The sequence below is a fragment of the Porites lutea genome, chromosome 1, assembly GCF_958299795.1.
Source record: "Porites lutea chromosome 1, jaPorLute2.1, whole genome shotgun sequence".
Taxonomy (NCBI): Eukaryota; Metazoa; Cnidaria; class Anthozoa; order Scleractinia; family Poritidae; genus Porites; species Porites lutea.
The window spans coordinates 40665261-40682915 of record NC_133201.1 but is presented as its reverse complement, the minus strand read 5'-3'; the positions used below and the strand labels follow the sequence as shown (position 1 = coordinate 40682915).

The 17655-nt window shown below is 37.6% G+C and overlaps 2 protein-coding genes across 3 annotated transcripts; one reads left to right on the top strand and one right to left on the bottom strand.

Annotated features, from left to right (window-relative positions):
• Window positions 1–2750: 2750 nt before the first annotated feature.
• On the bottom strand, window positions 2751–10618 carry LOC140950733 (solute carrier family 35 member F1-like). The gene is made up of 7 exons (XM_073399974.1): window positions 10472–10618; window positions 9308–9605; window positions 8018–8177; window positions 6697–6853; window positions 5984–6036; window positions 5159–5313; window positions 2751–4250 (listed from the first exon to the last, which is right to left on the bottom strand). The coding sequence occupies exons 1-7, from the start codon at window positions 10534–10536 to the stop codon at window positions 4023–4025; spliced, it is 1116 nt and encodes a 371-aa protein (XP_073256075.1). The 5' UTR covers window positions 10537–10618; the 3' UTR covers window positions 2751–4022.
• Window positions 10601–15502, top strand: LOC140950813 (ras-related protein Rab-39B-like). 2 transcript variants are annotated; one of them, XM_073400041.1, is made up of 3 exons: window positions 10601–10682; window positions 10982–11306; window positions 12433–15502. In XM_073400041.1, the coding sequence occupies exons 2-3, from the start codon at window positions 11102–11104 to the stop codon at window positions 12936–12938; spliced, it is 711 nt and encodes a 236-aa protein (XP_073256142.1). In that variant the 5' UTR covers window positions 10601–10682; window positions 10982–11101; the 3' UTR covers window positions 12939–15502. The 2 variants fall into 2 exon arrangements, with proteins under 2 accessions (XP_073256142.1, XP_073256137.1); XM_073400036.1 differs by having other exon boundaries at window positions 12430–15502.
• The last annotated feature ends 2153 nt before the right edge of the window (window positions 15503–17655 follow it).

Genomic DNA, 17655 nt, shown 5'->3' with positions numbered 1-17655 from the left:
GGTATTTGTATCCCTTTCGGGCTGAGCACGGGCTCTACGTACAGGTCACTATAGGGAGTACCTCCCACGGGCTAAGCCCTTTTCCTCGCGTTGAGATGCCGGGGTGGGCCATCGCCAAATGACGTTTATACTCATAAGAGTTGAAACGACACTGAACAATATCACACTGCAACATAACAAAAACAGACGCAACAATAGTTTCAGCCACACTAACAAACACCCTTTTTCACTTGACAATCTAATCTTTCGTGGAACTTGTCTCTCAAAGGCGTAGCATATTTCGCAAAAATGCCTAAGCGTTTCCTGTAAGGACTTAGTGTTATAAGTAGATATCGGTTTGTCAATTTTTGCAACAATCCTCCAATCGCCCAATTCGCTGCGAAAAAGCTTTCTTCGTTCGACGTGTAAAAATTTATATGCCCAGCGCAAGCAGTCCGTTATAGTAACGATTTTATTGAATCAGAAAGAGCCTAAGTATCTTTGGTGCGGTCAGTGGGGAGAAGAAAAAGCTTGAAACAAAAAAAGAATCGGGGTTTGAAATAAATGCTTGAGTTGTTTTAGAAAAAAGTATGTTAAAAAGTCAGGCTTCTACAGAAACCCATTTCACCGCGATATCGATACAGCGCGCTAACCAACTAAACTATCAAGCCAACTGGGAACCAGGCAGCTGGTCATTTTGTGAGTTCGTAATATAACCGAATACGATGAAGATATTAAAGTCCGTGAAAAAATAAAATTTTCGTATATTTAGACACCAGGAGAAAGATTTAACACCGAAAAGATCATCGCGTTATCCAACAAACCCTGTTATGCTAGGCTATATGTTATTACCGAAGAGCTTATGCTTAACAACTGCAGCCGAGCCGGATCTTTGGGTGTGCCATGGTGATCCACCTCCGCGATACCAAGAACCTAACGGATATTTTGTCCTCAGGGTAATAAAGTGCGGCCTAATGATTTCTTCTGTGTGGTAATGAGATGGAAAATTCACAGCTTAATTACGAACTATTGCTCTATAAAAACAGCTATTTCGAGAAAAGTTGTCGGAAAAAGAGCACGCGACAATCCCGAAAGGTATTGTGGGTGGTTTTAAGTTCGACTTTCCTCAAAGAAATTTGAAAGAATTGCACTAGAGGCCATCGACGTATGTTTGCGCGTGCTAAAGGAAAGCAACAAAAGACGTTTTGACAACTACAGTGTCTGGAACAGTGCATTGATCATATCCCATATTACCTTTCGGGATCGTCGCGTGCACATTTTTGCCGACAACCTTTCTCGAAATAGCTGTATACGTCATGGGCACTTGTGCGGCGGAAATTTTATTCGCAGCCTTTTACAAAGTGACAAAGAATTATTCAAAAAGATAGAAGGTAAATATTGAATATAGAATGAAAATGACGCATAGCCTAGTTGTGCTTGTAGACGGCAAATTAACGGTTTTTCAATCTGCATGTCAGTTCCGCTGAGGGCGCTTGTAGAGATCGCCCAAATTGTCGAGTCAGGACGATTTGTGGTTTGCGGCAGTAGCGGCCAGTAATGGTTTCCCATTTTACATGTAATTCAATTTTACATGTAATTCTCAGCATATCAAAAAACAAAAATCAAGCTCATAATAAACATCATTGATATAATGTATTTACTAAATAACTACATCGTAAGAATAAGGCTGGATTTGATATGAAGAACTATGCAGATAATTCTTCATATCAAACTCAGCCGCATTCAACAACTGTTAGATAATAAACAGTAGCACAACGCGTACAAAAAAATCTCTCAATTCGACAGTTTCTAATTTCGTGTTTGGAAAAAAGCGAGAAAACAATAAAGGTTAAGATAAGTAATGTTGGTTTAACATTTTGTAATTCAGATCTCCTTTTCACAGTGTATGTAGCTTACAACAACTTATTCTCGACCAGTTTTCCAGGTGTTTCAAACGTTTACCTTTCTGAAGCTATTATTCTAAAAGGAAAGTCGTGTTATTTCGTCTTCTTCAAACTGTAAAAATTTTCTAATTGTGATTAGTGTTTGGACTTCAACACCTTTCTGATTAAATTTATTCAAGAACTGAAGTATTTTGGATTTAAAAACAGTTTATGTTCTAAATTGGTATTATTTGGGGGACAACAAGTGACCATGTAGAAAAAGAAACCATAAAGCGCCGATTGGTCGAAAATGTCTCCCTACCTCATAAAATGGAAGTAAACGTTTTGTTCCGTCCTCTTCGACGGAGATGTCAAAGAAAACCAAGGTCAGTATGAATCGTTTATTAGTAACCGCTAAATGCTATTTTTGCCTTCTGACTCGTTATACCCATTATATTCGACTGTCGAAAACCAAGTCGCGGTAATGAAGGCGGGGGCGGTAGTCATATAAAAGACGAATCTAAAAATATCGTAGCAAAGGAATTTCTGATGTCGCTTTTTGTTTATGCATAAATAACATGCGGTTTTCCCTGGTTAATGGGAGAGAAATTCTAGGATGACTTAGGGGTATTTGACAACTGGGCTTAAAAAAGCTGAGAAGCTGGATTTTTGCCGTACCGAAGCGGAAGTAATTATAAGGGCTGGTTATTGTTCCAAGGGAATATTGATTGCTCGGAGGTAACGTCACGAAGGTGGGAGAGAAAAAAAAAGAGAGATAGAGTCCCTGAAAGGATTCAGGGCATGCGCTTTAAAAACGGAGCTGATGTAGCTTGCGAGCTGCAAGATCTCCATTTTAAAACTGTTGAGCAATCATTAAGAGAAACGAAAGAGAGTAAATACAATTTATTAAAAATCTCTTGAAATAAATAAACAATATTCTAAATTGAATAACTACATTAAAAATAATCTTGTAATCATGATTCCTAAAAATACTTTACAGACAACAAAACCTGGGTATTGTTAAATCGATCTCCCTCCATCAGAAGCTAAATTCAAAGCGACTGTTTCCTTAAATCCCCTAGACAGCCTTTTCCCTGCACGCACTGGATGTTATCGGCAGTGAAGTCTCTAAAGTATAAAAAAAGTGGTGCGTTTCGATTCGTGTTCTTAATTCTGCCTGTCGCTGTATTGTTTGTCAAACTTATCAGTTTTTGTTTAGTCTGCTGTTGTTAGTTTTGCTCAAGGTCTTCAATAACGAAAGCTAGCGAAATCATTGTTACCAAATATCTTTGGCAGAACTTCTTTATCAAATGAATTTAACTTTGCAAAAATTTTTCGGGTTTGCCCTTAGTAGAACGGACCTCTTCTTGAAAGAGTGATGTTGGTTAACAACTAAAACTGGCAGCATTGTTATACGCCAGGGCAAATAGGCAATTTCCGAGTCGTCTCAAGCCTCTGTTTCAAAGCGAGGCTAATTGCGAAGCCGATGATTAGAAAATGACTTTTCATTCTCATGCAAATAAAACTGTTTTCACAAAAGGCTTTGCACTGGGATCCGTTTCAAAAGCACAATTCTTTGTGCTTAAGAAATAAAAAAGACTGTGTAGAAGTCCCCAAAAATAGGACACGTGGTAAAAAATGGCATTGCCACTCCGCAGACTATGGGTGCATTCCATTATGTCAAAATTTTCTCAATATAATTTTGACCTGTAACAGATACACCAAACTTCCAAATTAAATGTTCAGTTGTCAACATTAAATGTTGACAACTGAACATTTCAAGCTCAAAATAACATGCAGTAATTACAAAGAAAAAACAATAACAATGAGATAATAAAACATAATTTCGGTCGAACTATAGATAGAACGCTTTGGTCCAGGGAAGAGTAGCCCGCCTTCAGTTGAGATCCTTCTGACCGGACGGTATGGTCCGACTAAAACTTGCCGCTCCATTTCAAAAAATTTCTTTTTCATTTCGCCGATTAGCAATCAAGATTTCAGTCCAAACGTACATGGAACGCTTCAGTGCGGTTGGAAACTTTGCATCAACCGAAAAGTTCTCTTGGTTAGTTCCATTGTTTCTGACCAGTCGGTGTGGCGGAAAGGAAATCACCCTACATGTATGTCCTAAGCATTTAGCATGTATATACAAACCAGTATTTATTCACTGACATTTCTTAACTCTTGGCAGCAGAGAGATGGCACAGGATCACAAGATGACGATAACACTGAGTCACCATTGCTTTCCTCAGAGTCCTCCTCAAGTCGTCTGTATGAAAGTGAAGTCTGTGTGACAGGAGGGTCAGCGTGCCTGGGCGTTGGCTTGAGATTGTACACAATCAGTCCAATTATAATAAATGTTAGGGATCCAAGGTAGAGAGCAGAGAACTGAAAGAAACATTTACATAAATAACAATAAGAGCATTAAAATACGACAGTGGGTAGAGGGGAGGATTGTAATGCGGGAGGTCGTGAGTTCGGTATCGGGTCGTTTGACCCGAGGGTTGATTTGCCGGATGGCGGTTCGCCCAGACTAAGCCGATTCGCCCGATGTGAATTTGTCGTTCTTTAAGCCTGAGAAAAAGGAATAAGCATGGAAAGAGAGTGACTGCACATGTGGAATCCAAGGTTAACTAAAATAATATCTCGGAGAAGTAGGTTCACCATGTTGTAGAGTGTTGTATGTCATCGGGCGAATCGACTTCAGTCCTAGCGAACGCCTTCGGGCGAAAGGACCGCAATTCGTGGGTTCGATCCCCAGGGGCCCGTTTCTCGAAAGTCCCGATAATTAACGGGCCCGGTAAGCTGTCTCCGTTTACATTAAAGATCGAGGTTTCAATAGTTTTGCATCTAACACGATAAAACTGTCAGTTAATGAAACAAAATGGAGTAGTTTGCTAGCCAGGACCCGCGATCTTATTCTTTATATTTCGATTTGAATATTTGATTCCGGGCCCGTAAAGTTACCGGGACTTTCGAGAAACGGGCCCCAGGGCCGGACGGGACCTGTACTCAGGGTCTTAAAATAACCGAGGAATGAGGGTACTGCCTTTTCCCTGCCAATGGCTAGACCTTCGCGTTGCTCGGATGACCACATGAAACGGCGGTCTCGTCTTAAATAGGAGACGTACTAATAGTGTCCTCAATTGGTACTTTCGAGATAAATACATTGGCACTCAGATTAAGTTACGCACTGTGTATTACGCATTGTTTTTTTAAAATTGTCACAAAAGTATTTTACTTTTAACAGTGCAAAATCTTACTAAGAGACTGAATTTACATGCAAAAAAACTAACCTTATAACGGAATAGAAATATACCACAAAGTAAGCTGTAAAAGTCTGCTGTAAGTAATGACAAGTTTACAACTGTAGCACTGCTAAACTGCATAGCAATTGGCATCAGGTTGTATAGTAGAAACAAACAAATAGCAAAACCAACAATGTATAATGCTGAAAACGAAAGAGAGAGTAGTATCAATATACTGTACGATACATGTGACAACGAAATAAAGATAATTATGGGCTGGCTGTATGAGCAAACAAAATGAAGCAAATACTGTTTTCTGATTGGCTAAACTGAACTCAGGATTACTTTCTTTGTTTCCACACAAAACGTTTTTAACTGCCATCATTCTTGCTCTTTTTGACACTGCTTTTTTTTGGACAGGGACAAAGTCATTGTCCATGAAAAAAAGGGCCAATATTCAATCATCTTGACTTTATGCTTGGTCAGTCAAGCATAGCAGATAAAAAAATTTATGATCATTTAATAATAACAATACTACTACTACTACCACTACCACTACCACTACCACTAACCACTAACCACTAACCACTAACCACTAACCACTAACCACTAACCACTAACCACTAACCACTAACCACTAACCACTAACCACTAACCACTAACCACTAACCACTAACCACTAACCACTAACCACTAACCACTACCACTACCACTACCACTACCACTACCACTACCACTACCACTACTACTACTACTACTACTACTACTAATAACAACAAAAATAATGATAATAATCGAAATGTTACATTCAGATCACAATAACCTTCTATTACAATAATAACATATAATAGAAAATTCCAAATTTCCACAAACCAATTTTGTAGTTCCATTCTATTGCTGAAAGTTGACTCCTCTCAAGAATGATCCTATGATAAAAAATGATAGTTTTTTGGTTAACTTTTTAATTTTCAGGCTAACTTAAATTTACCCCTGTAGATTCAGATGTTGAATTTAATAGTCAAATTTAAACCCCAATACAATGAGGACAAGAATGGCAAAAGGACCAAATATGTTCAAATGATTTACGTATTTATGGCACATAAATAGTTAGAGGTGTGAACCAAATTAAGGTATTCCAAATATTACTTTGTGTATTACAGCAGGCTCATAGAGTGGCAGGATAACTTGGGTGCATAACAATGTGAACTGCTGAAAAAATGAACTCTAAGGTTTCATTTTGCATGTTTTAACAGCATCATACACCAAACCACTTGCAAGTAAGGCATGAAAATCTTGACAACTTTTTCAATAAATTCCACAATACAACTCATTAGGTTTAAGATACTCAAGTGTCCAATTCAGATTCCCATGGTTTTTTTTATGCATGGCAAATTTGGCACAAAATATATTAGGGTAAAGAAGCAGAACATACATGTAGCTTGGGCTTCTGGATCTACTACCAAGATACAACCACATGCAGAGAAATTTATCATTACAATACATGTAATTAGGTTGTGGGACATTTACAATCTGCAAAGTCTTATTACAAGGGAACATATGAGTGGATAACAAAGTGAAAAACATACATTTGAATGGCCGAGATAAAGCTCCCAAACAAACCAATCATTCCAAGGAATTCTGTTCTGCTAAAATTCTTGACAACAAACTCTTGAGCAACATTGGAAACTCCATACATTATAGAACCACACAAGACCAGGATATCCCCAACTACTTGATTTTTGCCTGCAAAATCGAGGAAAAAACAAATGCTAGGTAATATAACGCAGTGAAATGAACAATAATGTTAACATCATGACTGTTATGTTATCTTGTGTTGTCAGTCAGTAGTCAGATTGGTGGGGCAGGTGCAGCTCTCAAGCATGGTACAGGATTTTGTGGCCACTAATGGGTTTCCATGAGACTTTGGATCTTGTGTTTACCCTTTAATACCCTTCTTCCTTTCTAGTCAGTGTGATGGGTGCCTGGTTCTGTTGGTGTGGGGGCTCATGGCTTGGAGGTGTAGATTTATCAGCCATAGGGGCAACTCTGTCTTGGGTATGGCTATACCAAAAAGTAGGAGCTGCCGGACAAATTCAAGCATCCACCTCCACAAAGCAATGCAGTTGGTTAATGGAGATAAAAATGCATATAACAGATGAAACATTAAACAAGAATCATGTGCTCATACTTCATCCTAGAGCATAAAATTAGTGCTTGTCTGGTTTTTTATTCATAATGACCGAGAGGACTGTCATTAGAGTTTTAAGTAGCTTGTCTCTCAGAGAAAGTACCGGATCATCATTCTTCCCACATGTTATAGTTGACTCATTTTCATACTTAGAAAAGCTGGCTGATTGTACTGCAGTAATGGGTGAGAAAAGCTGGCTGCTTAATTCTTACTCATGACAGCCCTCAACCAAAGAAAGCCATACCTTAATACCCCATCATCCCCCAACTGAGTAAGAGAGAAAAGTAAAGTGAAATCATAACTTAAAGCTGTTGAAACGTTTTCTTTTGATACCTGGTAAATCTTAAACAAATCATGCAGACAGGTCACATTAAATATACAGCTATTTCAAGAAAGGTTGTCAGAAAAAATGGGCACGGAACAATCCCGAAAGGTAATATGGGATATGACAAATACACTGTTCCTGACACTGTGGCTGTCGAACTTACTTTTTTGCTTTCCTTTAACACTTGCAAACATACGTCCATGGCCTCTCGAGCCATTCTTTCAAATTTCTTTGAAAGACAGTGAGCTCAAAACCACCCACAATACCTTTCAGGATTGTTGCATTCACTTTCAAAAAACCTTTCTTGAAGTAGCTGTATATTTATTTTTGCATCAAATATTATACGCAATTTCTCTAAAAAAGCCAACAAAATGTCCCATATAAACTGTCCCACCTGCTCCATAATATCGAGAACCATAATAGTCTGCTATCACTAAACAGATGATGCCAACCAAGCAGATAACTACTCCAGAGTAATGGACACACTGATAACGAACTTTGAGGAAGATCCAAGAAAGAACTAAAACAGATGCTGTTGTAAAGCAGTCCAGAACCTGTATTGTAATAGTACATATTAGAATACATGTAAGTAAACCACAACACAGCAATCTGGTTAAGGCTACTATTAAAAGAAATTAAATACTTTGAATTTAGCAAGAGAGTAACCCTTTTAAATCAGAGACTAAATCATCTGGAATGGGTCCAGCATTTGTTTTGAAGGGGTTCAAAAAAAAAAAGATTATTGGAAGGAGGTCTTCAGGTGTACAACATCATTTCCCCGGAATCTCTTCTTCTTGTTCACCAGCGAAGAGAATAGAGACAACACAAGTACAGGAAAGAACCCCAATGGCGAGGTTGCTTAGGCATGTTCTACTAGAAAATTTTAGCATTTCAGTCCTAGCTAGCATGCTGAAGGAGAAATTGACCTTTTTTGATTGCTGAACATCAAGTGAATTTTTGTGTCATTTAGTTATTTTTACCACTGTAGGTTTTTGTTGTGACCGCACTTTTTAGATGTTGGCAGTTTCATCTTAGGGGGTTCAACTGAACCACAGAACAATCCACCCAAGAATCATGTAACACACTAAAGACAAACAAGTCAGCCAGAGCTTTCTAACTCTCACTAAGCTAAATGCTGCACAGCAGAATGCAGTCGCTAGTTATTGAAGAACTAAGCTTCACCCATAAATGACTGTCATCTGTGGGATTATCTATATTTAAAATGGCTGGTACAGGGTAATGGTTTCAGAGACCCAAAATTAAAGAGGCTACTGTGCAAAGATGTTAACAGGATTACTGAGGCTTCCGATTTTATGGTTTGGGACTTTTTTGATCAGTTTTCTAGTTGCAAGCAGCTGTCAGTTTTTATACGTGAAGGTTTATTTTTTCAGGACCTTCTATATTTGCTTCTGTTTCCAGTTTTGTTTTTCCATGAAAAGGTAACATTTTTCTAGGCTAAACAGTTACAAAAATTTGGGTAAGCTCTTTTGAGAGTGTGAGCAAAATTTATCATTTCTTTTTTCTTGAAGTCTATGGTTTTTCAGTTTTCACATCTCATATTTCCAAAATGCATGCAGTTTCCTCATTTCAGTTTTTGTTGGTTTGTTTTTTTACAGTCTTGCAGTTTTCATCTCTAGCTTCAAAAGACATTTCCGCTCACTTTCGATTAGATAACAACACTCACCTGGATGCTTGTAAGGTTTGTGTACTGATAAGCTTTTACTACCAGAAAATTGGCTTCAACATCAAAAAGTGCTAAAAAAAAGTATTTCAATCCTCTTTCTTTGAGTTTCCTTTTAAAATCATTTGGATGACAAGCTAGCGCAGTTGTGTAAACGAGTCCTAATAATAAATAATTGAGAAAACTTTGTGTTGTTGGAATCTCAATGCCATAATTAGTGACCAACAGCTGACTGAATACACCAGTTCCACAGACAAACCAAGAAAGAAGCTGACCAAGGGCAAGGATAACAAGGAATTTCCTGAAAGTTATAAAAAATACAATTGATATAGAATTGTGATTATTAATACCTGAAAAATTCGCCTGATGTCATTTTGCAAATGACATACAACAACAGTGAACGTACTTATCAGAGACATTTTTTAAAGTTAAGCCTGCATGAATTCCATTATTATGTTTACAGCTCTCTCCTCCGCAGAGGCCTCTTTGTGTACGTTGTGGGGAGGCTGGGGAGAAAAAAAAGAGAGCGCGCGGGGCCCGCCGTTTCCCCCTTCCCATCGTCCCCTGCGTGCTTTCTATTTTTTCGATAATTGATATTTTGATGGGGATACCCAGCGGGAGCCTCTGCGGAGGAGAGAGCGTTTACAGTAGAAGCTGTTGAACCACAACTGAGTCACTTTCATTCCAAGCTTAGTCCTTTTTTCAGGCTTAAAGACTGACAAACACACATCAAACAAATTGACCTGAGTGTGGGTGAATTGCCTTCAGGTGAATCTTGCTCCAAGAGGTTTAATTTTCACCAGGTACCTCGCAGTTCTCACAGTTACAAGAAAACTAACATAATTTTCCGATTTCACTATGAATGTGCTACCATTAAAGCATTTATCATTTCCATTTAAATCTTTTACTTATTTATTTGTGATACATAATTTATTCTCTTTTGATACAATGTTTAAGCTTTAGCTTAATAAATAAGACCAAATTACACACTGCCTCACCGCTAAGTTTAAGCTCAAGTCAGCTCAATTTTTGTGATTACCTGAAGTTATGTAAGGTTACTATTGATCCTTTGGTCACACAAATAATCCAGTTTCAAATTTTATTGAACATAAAGAAGGTCAGTTACTAGGTACTATTAACTTCTCTATTACTAAGAACAATTCTTACCGGTTGAAAATTCCCGCACAAAACTGAAAACGACTTGTAGCATGTTCAACCAGTTCATCGGCCATCTTGGAAATTGGCCAATTCCATATATGGCCATAATGACCAAATTTGTCTTTTCTGAATACGAAGGTTGTTTTGGCTCTGAAACCTCATACAGCGCGCGGAAGAGTTCGTTTCAGCGAAAAACTCTTGTTCGTGTGAATTCTTTGAGGTAAGGCATGGTATTGTTACTTTAACCGTTGTATGATAACTTGTAAGTTTTATTTTTACGCAAGGCACTTTCTGTTGCTTTACGAATATCATTTTACTTGTCTAATCAGCCACAAAATGTAACATTGCATTGAACACTAGCTGAGTCGTAATCTAAAATCAGGCGGCTTGTGTTGGGTTATTTTTCGTACAGAAATTAGACATATTCAGCTGCAAGTAAGCTTAACTGTAAATTATTGTCGAATTTGCAAAGAAGACATTGTTTCTGTGAATGATACAATTAATATTCTTTTGTTGCAGAACTGCACTTCGGACGGAATAAGCTGGCGACCTCGTAGTTTAGCTTGATCTGCAAAAAATTATGTTTCTGGTCGTTTACGTTATTTTGTAAGTCTTATTAAAGATTCAAGTACTTGGAACATGATGGCGATGCAGAATCGACATAAAAGTGCAGATAAGGCCCGATTTAAGCCAAAATATTTTTACCAGTTCAGAATTATTTTAATCGGAGACAGTACTGTGGGGAAATCATCTCTGTTACGCCAGTTCACAGAGGGACAATTCATAGAAAATTCTGACCCAACTGTCGGCGTAGATTTCCATGTCAGAGTTGTAATGCTATCAGGTGAGGTTGTAAACATAGTGAGCACTTTTCTGATGATGTAAAAATAGCTCTCTCTTACTTTTGTACCTTCTGATATTGTAACTGCGATATTTTCCTTAAAATATTTTACGGATTTCTACAATTACAGTATTACCTAGAATCTTCCCAGTTGCTGAAAACTCTGAAGCCTACTTTGGAATTTTTGTGTTGATACAGGCTTGGTTAAGTTTAAGCCTTTATTTATGCATGTCATATTTAAAGATTATGCAATGCAATTTACTTGAACTTAGTATTAAAGATTCGTTTATAGCCAGTTGTCCGGGCAGAGTGCTTTTTCATAATAGATTTCTCGAGAATTTCGCAGTATTGGAGCAGTTGCTGCATATAGTTGCTTTCACGGGGCTTAAGTAGAGAATAATACTGATACTTTACAAACTCATCAATATTCAGTAAGCAAGCTTTTATTGTCCAACTGAATGGATGAATTAATTTACCAGTGGTCTGAAGCCCCCAGACAGCTCCTTCCTCTCAGAAATGACCAACTCCACCTAGGCATGGAATATGCTGAAAGTAATGGTTATTGCCTCCTGGACTGGAAATATGCAGGACGGACACTCCAGAGCCGTTAAAATCGATGGATTATAGTTATTGTTAGGGGTCTTTCCTTGAGAATCTTATACCAGTCCTATAAAGGCTTGTGAGACTTTCTGCTCAATATTAAAACTAAAAGTGAAATATATTATAATAATGATCGTTGTTACTATAAATGCAAAATGATTTTTGGGCAGATAATTAGTAAACAAAAGTAATGTAGACACTTAAAACTGTGCACCTCTGTGTCACTTTTTGTTTGAATAACTTAAGTTCACCAACATTTCTTATTTTCTTTTATTCTATTCTGAACTTTTAAATAAAAAATGCTTGTAAAGGGCAAGACATCAACCAAATGAAGTACTCCAGGGACAAACTTTTCAAACCATTCAAAACATTCAGAGCGAGTGTTTTATCAAGGTTAATGTACTTGCTCTCAGTGTTTTACTAAACCTTTTTTAGATTATTAACCAGCCAGGTATTTTCAACCAACAAAGGGTTTTAATTCTAAGGAACATTTTAAGCTATCAAATTATTTGTGTGTTTTCAACAGCAGATGTGAGAATAAAACTGCAGATCTGGGACACAGCAGGGCAGGAGAGATTCCGCTCTATCACATACTCTTACTACAGAAATACGGTTGGATGTTTAATAGTTTATGACATTACTAGCAGAGAGTCTTTTCTCCATGTCAAAGACTGGCTTAGGGAGGCAAGGCAGTGTGTTGAAGAACAGGACGTTGTATTCATGTTGGTCGGTCACAAGATTGACAAAGAGTCAAGAAGGGTTGTGTCCACTGAGGAAGGAGAACGCTTTGCTGAGGCAAACAATATGATGTTCATAGAGACATCTGCTAAGGTTTTATGTAATATTGAAGAAGCCTTTATTAGTGTCACTGAAGAAGTTTACAAACGAATGGAGAGAGGTGACTTAGGGCTGAGGGATGGCTGGGATGGAATTAAGGCCCTGCCGATGCGACCTACTGATGTTCTGGGCATTGGACATGCTGCGTCAGCTGAAGATTTACTTGAACAACAGGAATCTAGAAAGTGTTGTAATTAATGTAGCAGTTAATTAAGAATATTACAATGAACAATATTTTTAATATTAGCTCTCTTCATTTTAATTTGCCATTTTATATAAAGTATAAAATACAAGGGTGATAGGAAGGAAAGTGGACTATTTCAGAAAATCATATCACGTTACTGGTATTCTTGTAGGGTAAATAATTTTGAACAATTATGGGATGAGGTTTTTGTGATATCCAGAATGATCAAGGTTGAGGTAAGTGTTATCAGCCGAGCCGAAGGCTGAGGCTGATAACACTTACTGAGACCTTGATTATTTAGGATATCACAAAAACCGAATCTAATAATTGTTTTATTATACCTTTTTTGAAGAAAATAATGACAAACACACCATCGCAAGGAACCTGAATTGATACCGTTAGTGGAAATCATGCATTGCAAGCACAACCTACAGATTAGTCAATTATCTGCTAGAAGATAACTAACTAATCTGTAAGTTGCACTGATTTCCAAAATTAGCTGTAGGCTCTTAGCCTATGAGAAGACAGTTAATGAGTACAATGTATAATAAATTTTATTATTGTACAGCATGGACTATGCATTTTCTAATAGTATTGACTATAGTGTTAGCATCACCTTGGCTTGAAGAATGGCAAAGTCAGTTTAGAAGACTTCACCTAAAACAACTTTGAGAAACTAACTATAATTAGGTCGTATTACATGTATACAGACAAGATTTACTGACAAGATTGTTTTACAATTCTATGTTTCCACGGCATCAGCGTAACAATATAAGAATTAAGTTATAAATGAGTCTCTAATACGTGGGCAATTAAGCTGTTATGACAGTACTTGGCTCACTCAAGTATAGTCAGTTGTATTCAGTTTTTTCTTGTCTTGAAGAATGCCAGCTGGCCCTATAGTTGTGAGAAACAAAGGTCCTTTAAGAAATTCATTAATGTAGTTTGTACCTAACACTTTTTTGCAAAATGTTTTGAAAAATATCATTTGTGGGTGAACGTATTTATCTGAAAATCAAGGTGTTGTTTAAGTCACTAAACAGCTGTTTTGTGTGCTTGCAATACTCTACACTTCCAAGAAAATTTAGTGGGGAGTGATGGAGAATGAAAACTAAAACAGTTTGAACATTGAGTCTAAGGTACTGTGAAATAATATTAATAATATAACATTTTTTTATTCGTATTTTACACAGGTTTTGGCACAAATTTTGTTTTTCCTTAAATGGCATTAATGTTAGATTATAATTAAATTTCCAGAATTTGTTTTAGTAACAGAGTGCTTGAATGGACAAGTGTAACTGAAGAGTTAAGTCTTTATGTTAGTTTAATATTTTTCAATGTTTCCAATTTCCAAGGCACCTCACATCTATTGTAAGGCCTCAGAGGATCATATTGGTTGGGAAAACAGTGAATGAACAAGTTAACAATACAACCTGGCCCTAAAACAAAAGAGCACTGAGGTAGAGTAGTCCAATGAAGTTTGAGGTTTCAAAGAGGTGCAAAGTGACTGTGGTTTCTCACTTAAGCCTAAACCAAAAGGCAGGCCAGTTAAAATGGACACTTCCTTAAAGAGTTTAAGGAACAGTGTGCAAAGAAAGTTGTGTCCGATAGCCCAGGGCTAGTGGATTTTGCTATTGGACTAGTGAATTCTGTTTTCCACGGGCAAGTGATGTTTTTGAGGAATTCAAATAACAGAAGAACTGTGAAATCAATTCTGCTAGTTAAAAAGTTTTTGGGGCTAGTTGAAATGACGTCTGGGCTAGTAAATGCTAGCTTCAGCTTGCCGGAATGGTAAGCTGTAAAAATGATTTTCTTTGCACCCTGAGGAAGAAATGTGAGTGCAGTATTATAGGCAAATTAAAATAGCCACTTCTTTAAAGAGTTTAAGGAAGAAAAATATGATTGCGGTGTTGACAAAATTTAAGCTCAATGTGTTGTGGCAAGTGTCTAGCTTTGCATGTACTAAGTCTGATCATAGCTGCTGTAGGAATTGTTCAGTCATAGTGGAGGTTTTATGTCTATCAAACTCTTCACTAGTGTTTTAACCTGAAATCAGGTTTCTAGGGAAAAGGGAAATCTCATGCCTATAGACCCTTTAGGAAGGCCTAAATACTCAGGTTCTAGGTTTCAGTTTGAACTTGGTAAATAAAATTCTGGTGGGTGAAATAAAATATAATGTGTTAGCATAGAAATGTAAGATAATGCGAGGAAGGTAGCCTGATGACAGGTCACATTGCTTGGTCCAGATGATTAGCCCGCAGGCAGGCTCACTGGTGCGAGTTTGAGGAAAAAGTTGGTGGCGAAGCTTCCATCATGCAGGAAAAATCGCTTTCCTTGCACAATGGCAGCCTTGCTGGAGTGCTACTAAAATTTTCTCCAAACTCGCCTAATTAAGCCTGCCCTCAGGCTAGCAGATATAACATTCTCTGGTGGTAGTTTATTTGTAATGCTTATTATTATTTACCTGTGTGTAGTCATCCTGGTAGGAATTAGAACTTTTCGGTATCCTTTGTAGTATTATCGTTATTTTTTCTCTTTTTTGCTTCTTACATTAAACACTGGGAAGCTTAAACACTCACCACAGCATCAGCAATGATAATAGGTTTTGTAAGGGAAACAACTCAACTCAGTTAATAAACGCACAACAACCAATTGTTCTTTGTAAGTGCCCAAAGCTTACTAGTGATGCGAGGGTGTCTGTACAACCAGGAACACCTACTTGAGAGGTCGGAATCCACCGGAGCCCCGTAAAATATCCAAAAAAATTGACAAAGAATAATTATAGAAACAAAACACCTAAAATATCATTAATGAATCATCATTAAAGATGTTTTATCTGTAACTAGAAAACGGAGATGGGTCAAATTAATGACTTCCCACTACGACTTCCGAAGATTTTAAGTTTAATTAGTCGTGCCTGAGATAACCTAAACGAGCCAGTATCACGTCGAAAATAAAAAAGCCGATATTAATACATGTGCTCATGTACACCAAAACACTGTTGGCTAAAAAGTTAAATTAGACTGACTCATGTCATCCTCGGAGACCCAGGGGCATATTTTCCGCCCGTTTAGACTTTCCCTTGCCTCTACTATCTGCCCCTGGGTCTCCGAGGATGGACTCGTGTGGGCTTTACAGTAATTCCCGTTATGTTGTGCGATGGACTGTTCTGATTGGCTAGCATCGTTACGCAGTGAGCAAAACACCCCTCACGACCCCTCCCCCCTACTACCACAACATGAAGAAAAAAGAATCGGACGTTGAATTTTCATTCAAAACCATGACCTCAAATTGACTGAAATACTGCAAATCTTGTTCCAAAAAGTTCTTATTTTAGAACAGAAAGGGCCAAATTTAGACCGTGTAAAAATACTTAGAAAAAAAATTATTTTTATTTTAAAATGATGGCTGAAATCCCAGAGGCTTAGTATTGTTCTGTCTTTTGTTTTCTTTAAACAATACAGTGTATTGCATAATTTATATCTGGGGGTATACGGGAATCATGCCAAACTAGAAATTTGTGAATAACTGAGGTACTCTAGAGAAAAGTTACAAGTAATTTTATTAAGCCACAATTAGTTCCGTCTCCATTCGTAATTTCCTTTTTAATTATCAACTTCCTGTACAAGTAGTTTTTGTCTGAACGCTTTGTAAAGCGTTAGAGGCTGTCCAATGCTGCGCTATAAGATTTGTCTGTTCAGATTAATCACAGTTTTCCAGCGTAACTTCTATGCAGCATTCGCAGGGCTGGGACACTCTTGAAGTCCGTCGACATCTGAACGCCGCTACCATAATATATAAAGCTGTGCATAACTGGACTCACTTAACATTTCCAGCATCTGTCACCTTAGCTCATATAGAAGCAATCTCTCTATCTCGATCTCTAACCATCCTCACAAGTTCAGACATATCTTTGCTCGCACCAATGCATATAAGTTTTCCTTTTTCCCACTAGTTATCCCCCTTTGGAATGGCCTTCTCAATTCTGCTGTTTAATAATGCTAAGTCTGTTACTGACTTCCAAGCGAATGCTTTGCCATCCATAAGACAATATTGCAATGTAATGTAAATATTTATTTGTTGTAAATAATTTAATTAATTTTTTTTTTGGCCTCCTTTTCTATTTCGCCGCTGACTGTTTTAGCATCCTGTATAGTCCATTACTTCTAGGATTATATAAAAATGTATGTATGTATGTAACAAATGTATTACTGATAGAATGGAGTAAAAAAGATATAAATGATACAAATACAAGCCGGCAAGCTTAAAATAAATGAAAACGAATGCCGACGCAAGCGCAAAAAGTATTAGTTTTCAACTTTCCTGGCAAGATGAGCGCATCATCGGCGTCGGGGCTGTTGGTCAAATCATGGATGACTAAATATTCGAGTTCCCGACGTAAAATACAACCTCCAACTCAACCACTCTCAGGGTTCCACCTTTGTTTAAAGCCAAAAAATTAAAGAGTTCGGTTTGGAATGAGAATCTAGAATTTTATCTCAAGTTCCTTTGACCTTTTTTCCATGCTCCTTTCGCATTAGACAGCCCTTGGCGACAAAGTATCACGGTCCTCACAGAGCCAGGGACGAAACAGGATCTGCGATCGTCCAAGGCCCGAACCGCTAAAGGGGTCTGGAGGCTAGGAGGCATACCTCCCCACTAAAATTTGAAATCTAGAAATCTGTTACGAAGTTTTCAGTATTTTTCATAATTTTTCTCCAGAAAAATCTT